This window comes from Pinus tabuliformis, chromosome 7 (genome assembly GCF_031772625.1).
Source record: "Pinus tabuliformis cultivar Carrire ecotype Pingquan chromosome 7, CPIR1, whole genome shotgun sequence".
In the NCBI taxonomy this organism is placed as follows: domain Eukaryota; kingdom Viridiplantae; phylum Streptophyta; class Pinopsida; order Pinales; family Pinaceae; genus Pinus; species Pinus tabuliformis.
The window spans coordinates 1,498,235,980-1,498,258,134 of NC_142293.1; the positions used below are offsets into that span (position 1 = coordinate 1,498,235,980).

Consider the following 22,155-nt stretch of genomic DNA (forward strand, 5'->3'; position numbering starts at 1 on the left):
ACAAAAATAAAACAATGACATAGACAGTCCATTAAGGGTATAAAATTTTTAGGTCAAGTTGTGTGCTATCAACTTTCTCTCCCTTTCTTGATTTAGTTTAGTTTTATTTTTAGTATGTTTTTGTAATGCCTTTCTGAAGTTTTTTAGGTCAAATGCCTCACAATAACAACATATTGTAGATATCTATCAAACTAGAAAAAATGACTTAAATCCAATGCACCTTTTAGCCGCTTTTTACATTATTAAACAAAATTTTTGTAGCTTTTTTAAACTCTAGCTTTTGGCCCCTTTTATGCATTATTTAATACACTTTCATGTTACTTTCATGCACTAATCAAATTTTCAAAAAAACATCAATTTATTATTCCACACAAATATTTAAGTAGGGTTTTAGTAGGGATTGTTGTTATAAATAGTGTCTTTTCAAACCTTAATCTTTTGAGCTTCCAAATATTAGGAGGAATAAAAATCCCCGTAGAGGGATTCTAGTACTTCTCTATCAAGCTAGGCTTCGGGGGCTAAATTGTGATTTTGCTATTGTAGGTTGGTTCAAACTTTGTCATATCATTTTTCATGTTTTTTCACTTACTTCTACCTTAGATTTTATGACTTAGGAACATCTCATTTTGATTAGTGCTCATCTCCCCTTTATTTTCCCTTTTGATCCCCATAAGTGATAGGTATTTTTGAGATCAATTAAAAATCCCAAAACCATTACATACTTGTTGTTACCTCTATATAAAGTTTATTTTAGGTTAAAAATTCATATTTCATCTTTATTATGGATTTTTATCCTACCCAATTCAACCTCCTTTTTCACTCTTTCCCACCTCCATTTTTCATCTATGAAACCCTCATAGGTTAGGTAGTTTTTTTATTAAAAGTGGATTATTTTTATTATTTATTTACAACATTGTATTTGACATTTTTGCAAAAATTAATTACCTTTAATTTCATTGAAATAATTTTATTTCGAAGCTGTAACACATTACACTAGCATATACATACACAATCAAAAAAATAAACCCTTGTTCCATGACCACAAGTACAGTTGTTAAATTCAATCATAATATAAAAGCATTGATTATGACCACTTTGGCACTAAAATATTCTATTAGTTAGGATAGGGATAATGGGTAGGAATCCAAATAACACCCAATGGTCACTATACATTTATACACAGATGATGAGCTTAGGGAGCTTAAAATCCTTTACCATATAATGGTATAAAATGAGTACATAGAGGAAATCCATAAAGGAGGTAAGACTTAGATTTTAGATATTAGAAGTTCCCCATGATTTTCCCAATTCTTTTTCAAGACTATGGTTCCAAATATGACACACAGGAATTGAGATTCTCTTGCTCCCACTAGGCAAATGTAACCTTCGTGGCCAATATTCTAGGAAAACTACCCTATAGATGGAAGTAGTGTGGAGAAACTACACTTGGAACAAACATTTGTAGGTCTATAGTATTTCCTAACCTAACAAGCATAAGCGCAACTATCTTTGATAAATTCATTTATCCTTCTGAGTCATGATTACTTGTTATGTAGGCTATTTGGAACACTATTTTAAAATATAGGTTATGGGCTTGTTTGAGGAGTAGTTGATATATTATTCTAGAGAACTTTTATTTTATAGGAAAACGCTACTTGATTTATATTAGGATAGAAACCATCATGAAAGAGACACTACACCAAATATGCACATGGTTTCTTCTTTCTCTTTGTTGATACGATTCACTTCCTTATCCATTTATCCTCATGCATTCATCCTATTTTTATTCTGTACACTCTATATTGACACCATAGTTCTTCTCAAGTGTTAGTGGAAGATATTAGGAGGCATTCACCTTTATTTCCTCTCGGATGATTAGTTACACCTTCACAATTCTAGGTCCCTCCCCCTAGCCTACCTCAAGGCTCTAACTCTTCTAATTCATCCACTAGTTCCTCTTCCTCTTGTTCTACTTAACCCCGACTTGCTACTAGTATGGTACGCGTCAACCTTTGAGACAATGTCAGTGTTAATGCGGATGCGAACAAGAGGTAATGCTAGTTTACAGCTGATGTGATTCCAAATTTAGGAACATTAGCTAGTATAAACATGATACAACCTTATCTCCCATTCATGGATAGTATTAATCCCCCTTGTTTAATCTAACCCATAAAAAATCCTCTCCTTCATGATCACACATTGATCCCTATGACAATAAATCTTCCCTCAAATATCCCAAAGTTGAAGGGTAATCCATCAGAGGACCTTGTTAACCATACCTAGACCTACGAGATGTGGTGTTTTCAGACATCTATCATATAGAATTTGGTTGATATCCATCTATTTCAATGCACACTAATAGGTGTTTCTACAAAATGTAGCATCCATTCAATATTCACCAATATTGCTAATGATTTTATTTCATACACTTAATTACTTGTTTGTCACAAAATAAACATTGAAATTTCAACGACATCTTAGTAAGTAATTATAACTTAGATAATTGATCAAATTCATGAGTGGCATAAATGACAAATCTTGTGCAAGGCTCAAGAGATTAATTCTTTCTTCTTTATGGAATTGTTTTTGAAGTCCCTCCTTCCTACCATTGCCAAATATGTGGCTTCAATTTTCCCCCAAACCAAGGAAGTGTCCATTTAGAAGGATATGTCATACAATCTAGTCAATGCCTAATTGTGCTACATATACACCATCATCCCTAATGCCCCATAATCTCATCCAAGTGACACTACAACACCCAAAGCATCACATGTTGCTGGGAGGCTGATTGGATCCATTGCACACTATTTACCTTCACCATTTCCACCATGTAGTAGCCCCGAAATTAAATATGCAACTCATTAGATCAATTATGTGATTTACAATTAACACACTTCAATTCAACTAATTAGCATAGAATTTTTTAGAAATAGAAGTAAAGAAAATTGACACGTAGTGATGATATTCCTCACTTGAAATTTTGGAGTTGAACTCTATTTGAGTCTCACTAAACGCAACCAATTTTTGGGGATGACTCTCCGCCCAACCATAGACTCATCTGCATATAATATTTCTACCACTGGCCACCCCCAAGCCCTCAATCAACGTAATACTCCCAAGGAATCCTTTGCCTCACCACAATTTTCTCCCCAAAGAATGGGGGAAGGAATGATCTCTCATCTTCCTCATTATCTATTAAATAGACCAAACATTGGAAAGGGAACCACATGAAAACATTCCATGTGTCAACATGCAACTTTTTTTATTTTATTTAAGTTAAATTTTCTCTTAATTTATTTCTTTCTTATTTTATTCCTTTTTACTTTTTGATAAATTTACTTATTTTTACTATTTTTATAGTTTTCTTAGTTAAGTCTTTCTCATTTTATTTTAATTTTTTGTTAACTTTACTTATTGTTACTATTTTATAGTTTACTTTTATATATACTTATGTACAACTCTAGTAGTGTTATTTACTATTTTATTTATTTGTTATTATTATATTTCTTCATTATTTATTATCTATTTACTATTATTATTAGGAGACATTACATACTCCCCCTCTTTAAGGAACTTCGTCCCGAAGTTTAATTGAGTCATTTAACATTTTATTTATTTAGTTTTTTATTACTTAATGTTTTCCCTAAACCGCCTGTTGAACTAGTATAACCAGCAAGCATCAAAAGTTTTCACAACGTCGGGGAAATCTCAAGGAATATCTGTCATTTTTCCCACTTTCAGGGTCAAGCATATGCCTCATCAGTCTGTACCATAGCCCAAGGTTGGCCCCAAGGCTCGCGCTGAGCTTAAACCTCATCTGCCCCAAGGAAGGCATCTGATATGGTACTTAGTGACTTTGGGCATCTCGCAAGGCTAGCCCACTCCCTCCACACCAACTAAGGTGCACAGCCCCAGGAATCGAAGTCCCTACACCCCCACTAGACTTCGACATCATAATATAATACCAAGCACCTAGCCTATACTATCAGGCACTTGGATTCCTCAAGATAGTCCCATAGCCCTTCCAGAGCTATCCATAAAGAGCTATATGAGACAAAGGAACCACTAGCATATGTAGTTTTGATAAAGTTTTTCCCCGTGCCATATGGTGTTACATGTTCTCCCTCACAAGCATGGGCTCCTACGGGATCATCAAATAAATAGTCTCTCTCGACCCATTTGTGGATTTCCTATCGATCACCACATCTCAACATATATATAATTCATTAGCAAAAACCATAGTATCATATGAAATAATCTGCATGCCAACTCTTGCATGTCATCATGATAACATAACATCATTGTTAATCACCACATATCGAATAGTAAAGAACTACATACTCTTGCATGTGATAAAAACTGCATGTGATTACCACATAAAATACCTTCATAAATTATAACATCAACATATTATCTTCAAAGACATATCATGAAATCATATAATAAATGAACCATGTGTGAATATAACCTCATACCATAACACCATAATCCCTATGCATATTATATCCGTCATGACCATACACCATTATTATCATAACAAAATAAATAAATAAGAACCACATGTGCATCATTATCCTCTCATTAGAAATGTGTCCAACTACCACATACTATCACACCATCAAACATCCTCACAATATTATACTTCAACATTTCCATGTTGACATAACAAATATTTGAAACCATAACCTCATAGATGGTACCATATTGTAAGAATCAAATTTAAGGAATAAGACATGATTTAGATGTTTCAAAATTCAGATGGTACCATATGCATTCTCTTACCATTATCCCTTCTCCTTTATTATTAATCATCTCTGATGCTAAGAGATTAAAGAAATATTCATAAGAAAAAATCATCACTATTAGAAATCATTTAGCAAAGATTCCAAACCATATTCTAACCAAATAAATCAATATCCCCATAAAACTATTTTTGTTTATCTACACCATCTTTACTCTATATTTACTATTTATCCTAAAAAATATATTTAGTATTTAATTTCCCCAAAACTAATCATCACTAATAACCCTTATAAGAATATGTTCAAACTCAACAACTATATATACTATTACACATACCCTTATAACAAATCTGATTCCTTATTAATTTATATAATTTAATTTCTTTTAAACTTAATCACTAAATATATAAAAATTTAAATATATTAATAATGCACTTTGAAATATTCTATATATTAATATATAAATATTATTTTTATTATTAATACAAAAATCTATTAATAATATATTTATACAATTATTTTTTACTTAAATTTCATTTTCTATATATGTCAAATATATATATTTAACATATCATCTCTAAAATCCCCCTTTCATATTTTATTTTAAAAAAATGACAATATTCAATTTTATTAAAAATTCTGTAATAATATTTACTATTAATGCAACGAATATTCTAAAACTTATTTTCATTGTCATTGAATCATAAATAAATTCTCTTTATTCTTTTAAGATTTTATTTGGTACTTGAAATTATATTAACGTTAATAAAACATTAAAACACATTTCTTTATATTAAATAATAATTTTATAACTCTAATTTCAATATTTAAAAATAATAATATTTATGGTTTTTTAAATAATTATTTGATATATTGTAAAACATTGATTTTGTATTGGGAGTTTTATAAAACCTAATAGAAAGTTATCTCAAAGTGGATGCACAAAGTGTGCATTACAAGCCTACAACTAGTACAAAATCTAAACTAATATGATCTTCTAAAGAGGTAATTAGCCATTTAAGTATTAACTTTGACCGTGTGCCTAACCGCAAGGGATACATCAACTTGCACTAGTTGCTAACAATCACTCTCATTCAAATATAAAGATCTAAATTTTTGTTAAGTGAAGCTTGCATTGATTTCTTAAAGCTCGACGATTAAATTTTTGGATATTTTAAAGCTAATCTTTTTCGATCCCGTACGTTCTCTAAACAATATAATATTGCATGTAGTTTATAGCTTAAATCCCTTTTCGTTGGAGTGAAAGCAACAAATTTAGAGTTAAGGTTATGACCATACATAAATTAACAAAATAAATAGTTAATATTTGTTTTTTTTTTTTAATTTTTATTTATATATATATATATATAGAATGAATATTGTTTTGAGGATGAGGACAACGAGAATATGATTATAAAGACAGTTTTATTTCCGAATAAGCCATCCCGTCTCCTAACAGAGGCATGGTATTCGTCGCCTAACGGTGAGGCGTGGTATTGTTATACGCTGGTTCAAAATTTCATGAGAAAGAAAATAAAAATTAATTTTATTTTAACCATCTAAATTTTTCATAGTTTGTCAATTATTTTCTTCTTCTCTAATTAACCATTCAACTTATAATCAAAAGTTATACCAACATAATTTAAAATATTTACACTTTCATCTAATTAATTAAGGATCATATATTAACAATCCCAACAATCCATTATCGTTCTTGACTCGGCAGTTTATTTGTAAAACCTATTGTAAATTATTGTATATAATAATAAATGATTTCATTATATTATTAAATAAAATATTTTCTAGCATGTTCAACACAATATATATATATATATATATACTAATTATTTTATTAAAAATATCATTTTCTAATTCTTTTGGATTATTATTTATAATCGCTATATTTATTAGTAAACGGATAAAAATTAAAGCTAGTTATTGATGATACTACACATGTTTTTGGTTTAATTTATTGGAAGTATTATCTCATGTACATATATAGAAATTATGTACAGAAATTCAAGAAATAATCAAAGTTTTATTTATTTTTTAACCTTAAAATGCCCACACGTCTTAAGGGTTTGAGCCTAAGCTCTAATACCATATGTAACAACCGTGAAATTAAATTATGCAACTAATTATAGCAATTATGTGATTTATGATCAACAAATTTCTATTCAACTAATTAGTATAGAAGTTTTGAGAAATAGAAGTAAAGACAACTTACTCGTAGCAATGATATTCAGTACCTGAAATTTTGGAGTTAAACGGTATCTGAATCTCCCTAACCAGAACAATGTTTTGGGGACGACTCTCCACCCAACCGTAGGCTCAAGAACATATAATCTTTCTATAACGGGAACCCCGAACCCTCAATCAACATGCAACAAAATCCTTTGTCTCACCACACTTTCCTCCCCAAATAATGGAGGAAGGAATGATCTCTTCCTCATCGTCTATTAAATAGACCAAACATTACAAAGGGAAACACTTGCATACGTTCCATGTCTCAACATGCAACTTTAATTTTTTTACTGAAGTTAAATGTTCTCTTAATTTATTTATTTCTTACTTTATTCCTTTTTAATTTTTGATAACTTTACTTATTTTTACTATTTTTATAGTTCTCTTAGTTAACTCTTTCTTATTTACTTTTTGTTAACTTTACTTACTGTTACTATTCTATAGTTTACTTTTATATATACTTATTTAGAATGCTAGTATTGTTATTTACTTGTTATTATTATATTTCTTCATTATTTATTATCTATTTACTTTTATTATATTTTCTCTATTATTTATTATTTAAGACAAATGAGATATGGCAAACCACATGGGGAACTATTACTTATAACAATTATTCACATCTTGATATTTATCACATTCCCTCATAAGGAGGAACTAGTACCTCTTACACCTATGCCCATCCACATCATGACGTGCCTAGGAAGTCTTGTAATAATCCCACTTTCCAGAGAAAAATAGTGATGACTTATTCTCCATTTCCACATCGAAGTGCTCCAATGCCTCTAGTACCCGAACCTCAACCTCCCCTACCTCAACATGCACAACTTGAGAAAGATCAACTATATTCCCCAAAAGAATGATAATAACTCCAATATTTTAAAGAACAACTTAATGCCAATAATATATGAAACTCAAATACCACAACCCAACACCGGGGAAATACATCTAAACAAACTAAGGATATTTTAATGAATAAGCATTATACATGTTTAGCTACTTATCAAAATTATACACATAAGTATCCTCTTCCCTTTGATATGTGTCGAGAATAGGAAGCACAAGAAAATTATATGTGGGTAAACCTACCACCTTCCACCTCAGATCACCCTCCTTCCCAGCTGATAGTGCTTAAGAATCTATTTCTTCCCTACCAATCAATCTTAGAATCAAACATATATGGCCTTACTGATGAACTTTTCTGATGATAACCTCCCCTCTTAATCACATCAATATGGTCGTCCACATATGATTCAACCAAAATCATCCATATATCCTTTATTTTCACCAAATACTACACTACATATCCATCGACCATTAGTTGAGCCCCAACCTAGGATTGCCAAGGGTATGCTATCTCAAACACAACCAATGCCCATTTACAAGTCACCAATAACTTTACCATAATAGACAACGTGGAACAATCCCTTCCTACAATGTCAAACATTCTCTTCAAAACGTAAGGATCTACTCTGTATATTGAGTGTTGGGGATCTCTCATGATTGTATGATCATTTTTTGTGTCAAAAAAGACTACACTCCATGTTTTCACCCATTTCTCATTTTACAAGTTCAAGTCTCCACCAAGAATGTTGTTTTTCAAGATTGCATTGTTAATGAAGGTGAATCGATGTGTTTGATGTCTGCCCAAGTGTGGAAAAATCCTAGCTTCTATCAAATTGTGCCCCATACAATTACATTAGAAGCATATGATGGTATCCCCTAGTATACAAAAGGATTGTACCAAAACGGGCCTATTGATTCAACCTACAAGTAGGCCTTGCTAGTTGCATAGGCTATTGACTCCCATTTACACTGTAATGTCCTCTTAAGATGCAACTTAATGTACACCATAAGGGACCATGAGCCATAGTTACCAAATTCGACCATGATGAAGAACTTGAAAATTCTGCAATTTGTTTTGGTCATTAATGTGATTAAATTCGATTCAATATAGTTAGTTTTTCTTTACTCTTTTTCCAGTTACTCACTCTCATAGAACTCGCATGGATGGAGATGGAATTATGCAAGAAGGAGAGTATAGTATGCCCATCAACCAGGGAGCATTTCTATTTTCCTAGCATACGAGCTTGTCATGAGCAGAGACATTTTCATCATTACGAACTACAAGGACCCAATTATGGACCTGCTTCCCTCCAACACTCTTCACCATGGGTAACTAAATAGAAAACCCTGAAAACCAAGAATCAAGGCTTAGGTGTCCTTCCCTCCTGTCATTTTTAGATCTAGTAGAGTTTGCATATTTTAATTGGAGAAACATAATCAATATCATAAAGAGCTCCTTAAGAGTGTGCTTTCAATGTGATCTACTTGGAAGGCTAATCTAGAGTGAGTGATTTAGTTTTTAGTTATTAAATAATAATGGCGGTATTATCTTTCATTTGAATTATATTACATTTCTAAGATTTTTATCAAAATCTTTGATTTGAGATTGGTATTATTTTCCAAAATGATATAGCTTTTTATGTCCTTATTTTCCTTTGGATAGATTTATATAATATTAGATATATGTACAAAAATTATAGATAAATGATTAAAGAAAAAATTGTTCAATAAGTGAAAATATATATAAAAAAAATTTAAAAACAAAAAATATTTTAGATAAAATCTAAACCTCCTAATTTTTCCCCTACTGAATTTCAAATAATAAGATTTATTCTAATTCTTATTCAAATTTGAATTGGATAATTAGTCCATTAACTTCCTTCATAGTGAAACCATCCACTAAGTCACACAATATGATGCTAAACTTCAAATTCATCATTATAATGTTATTGCTCAGTGGTGGGCAACCAAATGATGTCTCGTAACTAAACTTGGGACTCAAATTTATCTTGTTTGTCAAATGGAAATTAGATGACAGTTATTTGTTTTTTCATGCCTATCACTTTACATTTTATGTAGATTCACGAGTGTCAAACTTTTTTCTTGTTAAATTCAAATTTTGTATGACAATGGGGAGGTAGGCTTAAAGTAGTCATCCTTGGAAAAGGAAAGCCACTAATATAGCTTTATAACTCCAAAAAATATTAAGATTCAAGTATTTCTTGGAAACAACAATGGCTTAAGAACTTAAGAGGTGAAGCTACCAACAAAAAATGTAAATTGAAGGGACAACACCTAAAAGAGAAACTATGAAATAAAAATATGAGTAATGGACTTTTATTTTATTTCAAGACTTCATTTACTAGTAAAAACTATAGAATAATATGACATATCTGTCAAACAGGATCTATATGTTAAAAGATATGTAATCATAGAACTTAATTTATGCATCTTTGCATGATATCTAAGGCATGTTTGTTTACTTATAAGTGATTATTTCACATTTAAATATATCAATGCCAAAATAAGAAACACCTTTTCTGTACATTTAAGGGTGCAATCCAGGATCAGTTATACCTCTTTCACTTACTAATAGTGAAAGTACACAGTAGGGAGATAGTGGATGGAGAGAAATAAATTATTATTATTAAATGTATATATATACCATAAATTCTCATTTTTGATAAAATGAATAAGAAGCACTTTCAAAAAATATTGAAGACAAAATAAATAATTTTTTTAATAAAATAAATAAGAAGTAATTTCACAACTTTAAAATATTGAAGACAAAATAAATAATTTTTTTAATAAAATAAATAAGAAGTAATTTCACAACTTTAAAATATTGAAAGCAAAATAAATAATTATGAAATGTATATCAGCCATGTGTAACTAGAGAATGTTACTATTCTAATCCTTCCCCTTATTCCCTCTTTTATTTGGAAAAATCTCATTTCCACCTAACTGATAAAAAAAAGTTGTAATGAGTGCTACAACTAAGGACAGCAGAAATTATCTACCTCAGTATGTGTTTGTAAAGTACTTGCTAGAATTTAAACCACTTATTAATTATGACAGACTTTGGTTAATATCAAATACTCTCAAAAGTTCAAAAAAGGGTTCGGCCGAACGTCAAATTTCACGCTTGCTCGCAGCATACAAAGACTCATGTAAATGCCAAAGCATGACCAAATCGTTGTACAATTAATATATATAGTATTGTAATACCTATATCCTCAACACTTCTTCTTCGGTTTATGTAGACGGCAGCAGCTCCGTTTCGTTATGAAATAATGTTGCTACTGTGTATATAAACTGTGTTTCCGTTAATGATGTAATAATGTCATCTTGTAATGAAAACTTGCCTAGCGGGTTTTGTTATTAGTGCAGGTTTTCCAAAAACCTATTTCAGACTTAATGTGAACGTAAGTTCACCAAGTTGGTCTCCACATCGGTACAGATGTGAAGCAACCTCCCCCAATTTGATCTCTACTGTTGCGTATTGCATCTGGATGAGACCCGCTGCATAAGCTGCGTGTCGTCTGGCTATTAATGATACACCTGATATTGTTAAAAACTGGTATACGAAATGTATAATATAGATATATATTAAACAATTAATTTCTGCGTTCGAGGATTCAACCTAAGTTGTTTGCATGGCCGTTCTCCATCTAACAACTGAGTTGTTTAATTTTTTAATTTTATTTTTACTTCCTTCTAAATTAAATGTCAGGTGGGCATATGCCTCAACATAAATATAACTAGCATTTGCACCAGATGTTGCAAAGAAAACGCCGTAAGGCATAAAGTGCGGAAATCCATTATCCATGTAGTGTGTGCATTATTCAACAAGGTGGATCTCTTTAAATTTGTTGCAAACATTTATGTTATTGCATTGCTAATTTATTTAGAATCTACTACTACCTCCTCTTCTTGGAATATTAAATTTCTTATCACCCCATGATGACAATTCCTCTAATTATTGGAATCACAATTTTTTCCACTTTAGTGGGTTTACCGTCAACCTAAAGAAACATGAATTTGAGTCACTCAACTAAAAAGAAATTGCTAAATTGCTATTTATCATGTTTTGAGTAAAAACAATTAATAACTCATATTTACAACCCTTGAAATATTTACAACCTTTTAAGTCTTGTATTTATAACTCATATTTATAACCCTTTAAAATGAAACTAACTATCTATATTTTTATTAATAATAAAAAGAATCTTCTTTATAAAACTGATACTCACATGCTACTCCTATTGAAAAGAATCAATACTCTTTGATAAGCAAGGAAAGCATTATACTCGACCTCAGGGAACTCAGTGGGCAAAATTATCAATAACTAGTTAATATTGATTTGCATCAATTTCTTTTGGTCCAACCAACAATTAAAATCCATCCCCTGCCACTACAACAATAATACACCATATATCACCTTCCCATTAAAACTGAGAATGAGCTGCAAGTAACTGTGAGAACGCGGATGCCTCATAAGCATGGAGTTAAGTTTGATCCCTGAGCTTTGCTACAATCCTCAACTGTAGAAATATTGAAATTTTTAAGAAGACTCTGGCCATTTCATAAGCTGCTGAGTTGACAGCAGAGTTTGTCTGTTGCTGAGTCCCAATCATAGAGATGTCTATATGAGTTATGTCAATGTCTAAGTAGAGCTGTTGAATATGGAATGTCGGTGTAAGTCCTCATCTATGTCCAACTTATGTCAAAGCAAGGATGCTACATAGGAACAAAGAATTGGTTAATTGGTTGTGTTAAGTTCATGTGCTGGCCTAGCAACCCTGGAACAGGGCAAACAGGTTCATGCTCAAATAATCAAAGTGGGATTGAGTCAGATGTTTTTGTGAGAAGTGCCATAGTTGATATGTATGCTAAATGTGGGAACCTAGATGATGCACGGCTATCATTTGATAAAATTTACAAACCTGACACGGTCTTATGGACCGCAATTATATCAGCATATGCTCAGCATGGACATGGCAGGGAGGCATTACTACTCTTTGAAGAAATGCAACAAGCAGGCTTGACTCCAAATCACGTTACATTTCTTGGTGTTCTGGCTGCATGTAGTCATACAGGCCTAGTGGACAAAGGCTGGCACTATTTCTTATCCATGAGTCAGCATCATGGTATTAGACCAAGAGTGGAGCACTATGTCTGCATGGTAGATATTCTTGGTCGTTCAAGGCACTTGGATGAAGCAGAGGACCTTATCAACTCCATCCCTTATGAGCCTGATGCTATTCTGTGGAAGGCCTTGCTTGGTGCTTGCAGAGTCCATGGAAACCTTGATATAGGTAGACGTGCAGCAGAACACCTTTTTGATTTGGAACCTCAAAATGCAGCTTCCTATGTCTTGCTGTCAAATATTTATGCTGCTGCAGGCAAGTGGGATGATGTTGCAAAGGTGAGAAGAATGATGAAAGATAGGGAGGTAAAGAAGAATCCTGGATGTAGTTGGATTGAAATCAAGAATGTGGTGCACAAATTTATTGTAGGAGATAGATCACACCCACAGTCAGAGAGAATTTATGCAATGCTGGATCACTTGTCTAAGCGGATGAAGGAGGCAGGATATATGCTTGACATGTTGTCCGCCCTGAAAGCAGGGAAAAGTCTAGCTAAGGTTCAGCTAATGCGACACCTTCTGAAGCAAAGAACGATCCATTACCCAGCTTCTGGAGTGAGGATACCAATCCTCGACCTCTCCCTTGGCTTACAGGAGCGGAAACCTTGCTCATTTCTTGTCTCTGCAATAATCCTCGTCTGGCGGGTAATTGACTCCACGAGGGTTCATCATCTCATCTTCCTCTTGCGATTGCTCTCTTGGTTGAAAGTGGTTCTTCTCCCCTTTTTGCTATGAGTTATCTAGGTCTTATGAGACCCGTCTTGTTTTCTTGCTCACAGGTGAGTGAATGGTTCTCAATCACAGTTCGAAGGTGGTTTGAAATTATCTTCCCCTAAATAACCAAGTGCTTCCTTTCTTTTTCCAGGTTGACAAATGTTCCACCAAGTCTGCGGCTTATTTATTTTTTTGTTATTAATGCATGGACCCTATTTAATTTCTACGGAAGAGTTTCTCGGAGGAGGGTTTCAGATTTAGCTATGGCTACTTCAACGACGTTTAGGTAGTTTTAACTGCTCTAATTTCTTCTTAATAGTCTAGTCAAGGAGAATGATTACTACAGTTTCCTAGCTTTTTTAGTTTAGACAATGCGATTGATATTTTCATATTGTTTTTCAATTTTCTGGATGTAATGGAACTTAGTTCTTCTTCTGCTTATACCCATACCATGACTATAAGGATTTATTTTAAATTCAGTGTGTAATGAATGATGATTTTTCTTGTTATGTTGTTATTCTATATTTTCAGAATGTCTTTCAATTTTATGTATGTAATGGAACTTAGTTCTCCTTCTACTTATATCCATACCGTGATTTCTGTGTGTAATGGAACTTAGTTCTCCTTATGCTTATACCCATACCGTGACCATAAGGATTTATTTTAAATTCAGTGTGTAGTGAATGACGATTTTCTTGCTATGTTGTTATTCTATGTTAGTTATCTTGACAACCACCATGGATTTGGTTCCCTTAAACTTGCTATTTACAAGAATATGGTTTGTGATCTTTCCCGGGTAAGCAAGGGTCTGGCCTGCCTGAACTCGGTTTAACCCACAGGTATAATGTTCTACACTTTTCTTAAATGCACAGTCAGGGATTACTCTTACCGATGGCTCTTGACGGTTATCAAGTGTGAAACTGTGCAATGCCCTGTTTGGAAACAACATGAACATGGAGTATGGGATGTTAGCCACCCCATCTCAAAGCAATTCAACAATTCAAATGTTGAAGTGTTTCATGTTGCCCATTTTCTCAGAGCATGCTTTCTTTGCAACCGACAATTGAACCATTGGAAGGACATCTACATGTATAGGTTTGTTATAATGATCACAACATGGTTTTTATGTTAGAATTTTCTTTAATCTTTGAAATTCACCTTGAATTGATTATAATTTCCAATTCTCAAGAGCTAATCTCATTCTCTGTTTGCTGATTAATGCAGAGGTGACAAAGCATTCTGCAACGTGGAATGTCATTACAAACTGATTTTGATGGGTGAACAAATGAAAAAATTAATTGCTTCTCCACCATATTCATGGAGTGATACTTGTTACGGTAGAAATATTTTCTTAAGATTAGAGGCATGAGAACTGTCCATCTGTTATATTCTATGTATTGTTTGCATCAGAGAAGCTGTTGAAAAATGCAAGGCCACAGATGATATAAAAATATATCTTTGTTTTGCTCGGAGGGAAAGGGAAGGAATGGGATGGTGTGCCCTTTTTTGAACCATATCAATTTGGAATGAGCTTTCTTGTGGTAAAAAATGCATGGCCACAGATGATATAAAAATATATCTTTGTTTTGCTCAAATGGAAAGGGAAGGGATGGGAAGAGGGATGGGATGGCGTGCCCTTTTCTGAACCATATCAATTTGGAATATCAATTTGGAATGAGCTCTCTTGTGGTAAAATTTGTTCTATTTTGAAATTTGATAAGAAAACTAGAACTATTGATGCTTGACATATTCTCTGAGTTTTGTTTAAGTGAATCTTATTGGTTTTAAATACAACCCCTGTTGTACTTGTTTCAATGTGATTCAGATCCAATTCACAGGAAAGATTAAAAAACACGAAGTGTGACTGCAATGCAAAATTTGCACATTATGTAATACTCCTAAAAATTCATCTGAACGATGTTTCATAAACTCATAAAATCAGTCTTAACTATGACTGATAACTGATAAGCCAGGCAGGATAAGTTATTTATTGGGGAAAGGTCATATGTTCGATCCCACAAATAAATAAAGAATGGCTCCTCTTAACACGATATAAATTGAGTACCTTGTTCAGTTTAGTGACACCCCTGCAATTAGAGAAGAGAAATGGATGAAAGGGAAAACAAAATTTGGAGATAAGCCCCCTATTTGGGAACAAGCAGCTGCAGTGTTGTTGAGTCTTTTTGGTTTCTGGATTGATCCTTTTCTGCTCCTTTTCTGCTGCATCACAGAAACAAGAACACCCACCTCGGAAGTTATATAGCTTTCTTCAACTTTCATAGTTTGTGCATGTCCATTGAAGTTGGTATTCTGCAGTGTTGTTGAGTCTTTTTGTTTTCTGGATTGATCCTTTTCTGCTCCTTTTCTGCTGCATCACAAAAACAAGAACACCCACCTCGGAAGTTATATAGCTTTCTTCAACTTTCATAGTTTGTGCATGTCCATTGAAGTTGGTATTAGAAGTGCCGACTTGGCTCCTGATTCCAAATTCAAAATAGAATAGATTGAGCTTTCATATAACACAGAAACGTAACCATGAATTTGTGCAAATTACACTTATTTATGAAGAAACCATGAAAACTTAGTATTTTCATTCAAAACAACATTAAAAAACTATATAAGTGTGAATGCAATTGTTGAATTTTGATTAATATCATGTGCTACTACTTTAAATGTTAATGAAATAACCTTTCCTATGTAGAAGGCAGAGTGATTACTATCTACTCTTAGGGCTACCGCTTGTTGACTACCTGGCCCTGCTGCATTTTCGAATGTTATATCCCGTGCTAAGAAGCCATCAGCATTTACAGCTGCAATTGTGAAAACAAATAAATTAGCAATCCTCAACATCTAAAACAAGATTTAGTGGGATCGAGGAATATGGATTGATTGAATTTTCCTTTGATAAGAGTTCAAAACCAAAGAACGATGGTAATTGTAAGTATTAAATTCCGTCTTTGTTTAGAAATAGCATACACATATTTATCTAGTTATCAGAATAAACAGAGGATCCGATTTTAGCATATGCCCATTGAAATTTCTCAAACTTACAAACCCCAATGCATGTTGAAAGACATTACACCTATCATATGAAAGGGTTCCAAATATCTTATTCTTAAAATGTAAAACGATAATTAATTTTTTTGCTGCTTTAATAGGATGAAAGAAGTGCAGAATCTGCAAAAATAAATGTTATTGCTCTCTTCTTCTCAGCAACCTACAATCTGAAGAAAAGCATTATTGCTTCCCTTGCAAATGACGGATTGCATTCCAAGCACTGTTGGATTTTGATTGTTTCCTTCTCCTCTCATTTGTATTTTGTTGATGCTTTCTAGATCAGCATTCCTTTGCAAGGGAAAGGGAATTAATCTGGGTTGAACTCAAGTAGAAAATTTCTCTCTCATTAATTGGATGGTCATTTTCACAATTGATTGTCTCCAAAGAAGTCTTGTCAGCCAAATCTCTACCTTTCCTCAGGCTTTTAAGTTTAACCAGCATGCAGGCCCTCAGTGTTGTGGTTTGGCATTTTTATCCAGTAGTTCTTAGCAACATGGCAGAAAGGGCACACTTTATGTCCATGCAGAAGGAATTGGAAGCAATGGTAGTGGATTCCTTGGCCACAGAATTGAACAAGCGTTTAAAGCCCTTTGGGTTCTGCAAGAAGACCCATAAAAATCTGCAAATGTATCAAAGAGAATTGCTTCCTAGATCATACTTGTACAATAAGTGATCATAGTAGAAGGTCATTTGATTGTGAAACCGTTGTGGGATTCAATCCAAGTGACCTGAATGTAGAAATTAACAAACTCTACAAGCTTATTTAAATGTGAATATTTTATCATTTTCCATTCAATGATAAATTTTTTCAGAATGTTTGGCTAGTTAACCCTCAATAGGAGTTTCTTCAATGGAATTCACATTAACAATTGAAAAGTCAAAGTTGTCATCTCTATCATGGCCCATGTATTTGGTTGTCTCCTTCCAAATTTCAGGAATTGCCTCCCTCACATTATGAATACTTTCTAGGGAATAATCAGCTTCCTCAGATTTTACAGAGCTGCCCACCTTCCCAAACAACATACCAAATTAAGTAAGAAACCAATAAATATCAAGCCACCAAGAATGATAATCTAGACTTTCAAGTAATCTTTTTACTTCTCTCAGATTCAAAAGAAATTTGACTACGAACAGGAGTTTTCGAGTCCAATGGTCAAAACTATTAAAACAATTTTCACAATTTACAACACAAAACTCTCTTTCCCCCACTATTTTTCTGTAACGAATAAATTCCATCTTAAACCTTTCCCACTATGTCACAAAGAATTATAAAGTTTCCTGCAATTTGATAAAATTATGACATGTACTAGTAATTTCTGAGGGTCATTTGAGGGCTTACCAGAACTGTATTAAGGCCTGTTGCTTTTGCTCCTGCTATGTTTCGGACATTGTCATCAAAGAAGAGCTGCAGAAGAGTTCGAAGAAGGATCACTGTAAAAATATGTAAACAAATTAAAGACAAACGCTGGAAACTTACTGTTCTTGGTGGATCTGCATTTGCAATTGTGAGTGCACGCTTCATGGCTTCAATTGAGGGCTTGATAAAAACAGGAGAAGTATTGGGTTTGCATTCATCAGTTTGTTGATTAAAAGGATAAGCCATATTAAGGCTCTCAAAACATATGACATCCTCAAAACAGTCTTCCAAGCCTAGTCTTTTTAGGACTTTACATGCATGAGTCTTATCTGAATTTGTAAATATCTGCACATAAGATATCTCCAAACAATAGTTATGGTTGCATTCATTTCATTTTATTCTTAGAGAAATAATGCCAACTATTGTATTTTTCATGATCTCTTTCAACTATCCACAGGGGAAGCAACCTTATAGAATTGTGTTTGTGCTTGTAAGGCTTTAAATTCTATTGAAGTTGACCTAAAAATTGAATTTATGCAACTCATTACCAAATACTTACCAATTTCCTTTGAGGCATGCTCATCAAAACGCTTCTCAGTGCAGGGTCTGGTTCAATGACTTCATATGGCAAGTTCCCATGCACAAATCTAGAAATTATGAAAATTACACATGTATAAGATTTTCCTTTTGATAAAATGCCAATAAAGCATATGCACCTAGCCAGATAAATTTCAATTATCTCAGGGGAGAAATAGAGGTGAATCTCCTCACTAAGCCATGATGCTTAGTGATACAATTTAAGCATGAATGTCATGGAAAATTAAATACAAAAGCTGAAAAGCTATTTCTATTTTTCTGAAATAGGTCTCTCACAGCACTCTATATTGATTTTCTTTTTTGCTCATTGTAGGAAAGGAAAAATGTGACAGAAACAATCATTCACAGCACAAACAAAATAGAATTGCACCTGTGATATTCATCTGCATCAACCTCATAACCCAGTTTCTGCAACTTTAAACAACAGTTATTAGTCACAGTCAAACAGCCTAAATCCTCCAAGCAATGATACCTCTGTTCTGCTCTATGAAGTTGTCACATGGTGATGCTTAAAGGGGAGTGAATAAGAATTGATTTTTTCTTGCAGATTGAATATGGAAGGCGGGAAATCTTACTCTCAGCCCAGCCAGAGTGCTCCCATTGGTTTTATAAAATTCTGTACGGAGGCTGGAAACAATTTCTCTGCTGAATCCGAAAACTTGTGCAAGAAACTCTGGAACAACATTAATCAAATCCATGAAACAACACCCAGGGAGAAAAAACTAATTGAATTCTAATAGAGGAAGGAAAAAATAATCTGTATGTAAAACTTAATACGGGACATAATTCACAGCACACCATCAATATTCTTGCGGCAGGCTGTGGCAATGCCTGTACTGGAAGGATACAGAGTATCATCCAAATCTGTGACAAAAATAAAACAGAGCGTCAAAATAACTTTGGAATTTCTGGCAAAATGTTCATGATAAATGCAATTAAAGATATGCGAAAAGTTCAAATTGAAACAGAATCCAGGATTTCTTCTGAATTCATGCCAAAAGTACCGAAGAGCAGACAATCGAATTGAGTTGTTGATTGTTCCATCATATTCATATCACAGAATTCGCAATTACAGAGGCAATGGATATTTGCACTGAGCCTACGAAAACCACATTGAATATGCAAAGAAGTTATAGATATATATATAGAGAGAATTCAAGTTGCAGGCATGGTTGGTCGGAGGCTACGCGGTGAAGGAATCGACGTGGAATCCTGCAACTAGATTCATGTGAAATGAAGGTGTCACACTGAAATACAAACGCATTTACCATTTGGAGATTTTCAGTAGGATTGTGTACAGGGTTTTGTTCTTCAAGCAGCATTAGAAGCTTCTCTATTTCGTTCCTTTTAGCCACTGGAACGCCGAAAACACCCCTGTTCAGGCCTTGCATTGACATTCACAAAACCCAAACGGGCAATCAGCAATTTACTTTCAGAAAAGGCTTAAATCCTTCAGCTCCGAATTACTGTTATCATCCAAAATGCAATAAGGACCCCAAATTCAATAACAGAAAGCATAACATACCCATGTAAGAATAAGCTAACCTTGTAAGGAATTTTTTAGGGCTATTTTTAGTTGATCAGTGCTCCCAACCTCTGGAGTCTCCCTGGAAAGCTCTGTTCCTGCACTCGCATTCAGAGACCTGATCTGCTGCACATCGCATCTGATGGCGCCGCCTTTGATGGCATGATCCAGCAGCCTATGATCCAGTGGAATAATTACCCAGAGGAAAAATACGAAGACCGGCAAGAACAGGGAGCCTGAAACCAAATCCAGAGCGATGAAACCAAATCCAGAGCGAGGGCAAGCGTTTGATCTGAGGTACAAACCCTGCTGCCGGATGAAACTATTCGATGAAACGCCCAAACCGTTTGGGCAACCCCGATCAACGGCTGAAATGGTTGCAATCGTCTAACATATAATCCTGTGGCTTACAAGATGACAGGTAGGCAGAGAGGGAAGTTGATCTCAGAGGGAAACGCCTTACGGCGTAAATATAAATATATACATATAAAAGACAATCTTAATATAATTCGATAGAATATATTTAATATAAATATATGATTATGATAATATCAATTCGAAATATTATATTATATTATATTATATTATATTGATAATTTTAGTGGTATATAATTATATGGATAGACATGTTATATTATATGATTTTAAAAACTTTAATTTAATTATTATTTATATAGATATGTTTTTGTTGGAAGTAATGAAGAAAGCTAAACTTAGATTATTGTTATGGAGATGATAAGTTTGAGACTCTAATCTTAGACCTGAGATCCTACTATCTAGGGAGTGGTTGAAACCACCATGTTAGTGTGAAAGTCTATATATACTAGGTTCTCTTGATTGAATATCAATGCGTATTGTGTGAAGTGCTTAGGCACTCTCCAAAGATCTCACCTGGAGAGCCACCTAATTAATACAACAATAGTTTTTATCATGGTATCGAAGCTTCAGGGTTGTTGATCCTGTAAGCGCTAAACGCATCGATCCCACTGTCGAACTACACGCATTTTTTATTTTGTCAGTCATCGCCGATTTCAGGTGTCCAGTCACGAAGATCTTCGTGAGACCGTGGTGTATAAGAGCATCGACTGTGCAAATAGAAAACAAGGCTGCGTGTTTGAGGAAGGCGGTGACTATGGTATCGTCGGTGATTGAAGCCCAGATCCATGTAGCTGTGTGTGGAACTCGTGAGGACTGCCACGGAGGTCGCGTGAGGTTGTTGTGGTCTTGGAAAACATCACGTGGAGACCAGTGCGTGATAAAGGCCAAAGACCCGACGTTTGGATTGCTGCAAGATCGCCAAGGTGTGATTGAGATCTGCAGCCGGTGCGTGGTAAGAGGGAGTAGAAGAGCACAGGAGGCCATATTTTCCCAGAGGCCATGCATTCACCACAGTCGAGGCGTGGAGGAGGATTGTTGTGGTAAAAGCTTGGATCTATGTTAGATGAGGCCGAGAGCATTGGTGATTGGCTGCATAAAGAGATCTGCAACGTGGCGCCAGTGATTGTCTCTATAAAGAGATTTGTGTGCAAGCGAACGAATTCTATGTGAAGAGATATGTTGTGCGACAAGGTCAAGGAGATCTTGGCATGAGGAGTGAATTGCTCATGCGTATGATCTAGGATAAGTGGAGCAACTATCATGTTGTGGATTGAAGACCCATGTGGAAGACTCGGACCTGTTTGTGAGTTCGTGTTGAAGCAGACCTATCTATGTAGATTCATGGATGTGGTCTTCATGTAGTAGATCTGCGTGAGGGTAGCTTTCTCAAAACAGTCACTGGATGATACAAATGCTTTGCTTTTCAGCAACTATTCTATTTTGCTTCACATGGCATGGTGGTTTTGACCATAGCGGTTTTGGCAATATCGATTTCTTATCAGTTCAAGTTGTATTCATGTAGATCGAAGTTTTTACCACTTCTTGA

At 34.0% G+C, this 22,155-nt stretch overlaps 1 protein-coding gene and 1 long non-coding RNA gene across 24 annotated transcripts; one reads left to right on the forward strand and one right to left on the reverse strand.

Annotated features, from left to right (window-relative positions):
* Window positions 1–13,251: 13,251 nt before the first annotated feature.
* On the forward strand, window positions 13,252–15,290 carry LOC149253506 (uncharacterized). Its single transcript, XR_016267090.1, has 2 exons — window positions 13,252–13,626; window positions 13,761–15,290. It is a non-coding gene; the product is annotated as an uncharacterized LOC149253506 (long non-coding RNA).
* A 585-nt stretch (window positions 15,291–15,875) lies between these two features.
* On the reverse strand, window positions 15,876–20,390 carry LOC149253507 (uncharacterized protein C24B11.05-like). Of its 23 annotated transcripts, none has more exons than XR_016267086.1 (11): window positions 20,252–20,390; window positions 19,975–20,080; window positions 19,711–19,805; window positions 19,505–19,570; window positions 19,282–19,379; window positions 19,077–19,120; window positions 18,669–18,756; window positions 18,230–18,454; window positions 18,092–18,157; window positions 16,446–16,505; window positions 15,876–16,060 (listed from the first exon to the last, which is right to left on the reverse strand). XR_016267086.1 is itself a non-coding variant. In XM_089459933.1 (10 exons), the coding sequence occupies exons 3-10, from the start codon at window positions 19,757–19,759 to the stop codon at window positions 17,578–17,580; spliced, it is 813 nt and encodes a 270-aa protein (XP_089316059.1). In that variant the 5' UTR covers window positions 19,760–19,805; window positions 19,975–20,080; window positions 20,252–20,390; the 3' UTR covers window positions 16,447–17,577. The 23 variants fall into 23 exon arrangements, 10 of the variants coding, with proteins under 10 accessions (XP_089316059.1, XP_089316062.1, XP_089316058.1 ...); XR_016267087.1 differs by having other exon boundaries at window positions 15,876–16,063; XR_016267084.1 differs by having other exon boundaries at window positions 15,876–16,172.
* Window positions 20,391–22,155: the final 1,765 nt, after the last annotated feature.

What these genes read in the sequence shown, in the direction of transcription:
- LOC149253507 (XM_089459928.1), bottom strand. Translation starts at nt 19,759, where the DNA reads ATGAATATGATGGAACAATCAACAACTCAATTCGATTGTCTGCTCTTC. An exon ending in GCACTCTGGCTGGGCTGAGA is followed by an intron (nt 19,121 to 19,281) that starts GTAAGATTTCCC and finishes TGTTGTTTAAAG; the next exon opens with TTGCAGAAACTGGGTTATGA. An exon ending in CAGGCCTTAATACAGTTCTG is followed by an intron (nt 17,761 to 18,091) that starts GTAAGCCCTCAA and finishes TTGTTTGGGAAG; the next exon opens with GTGGGCAGCTCTGTAAAATC.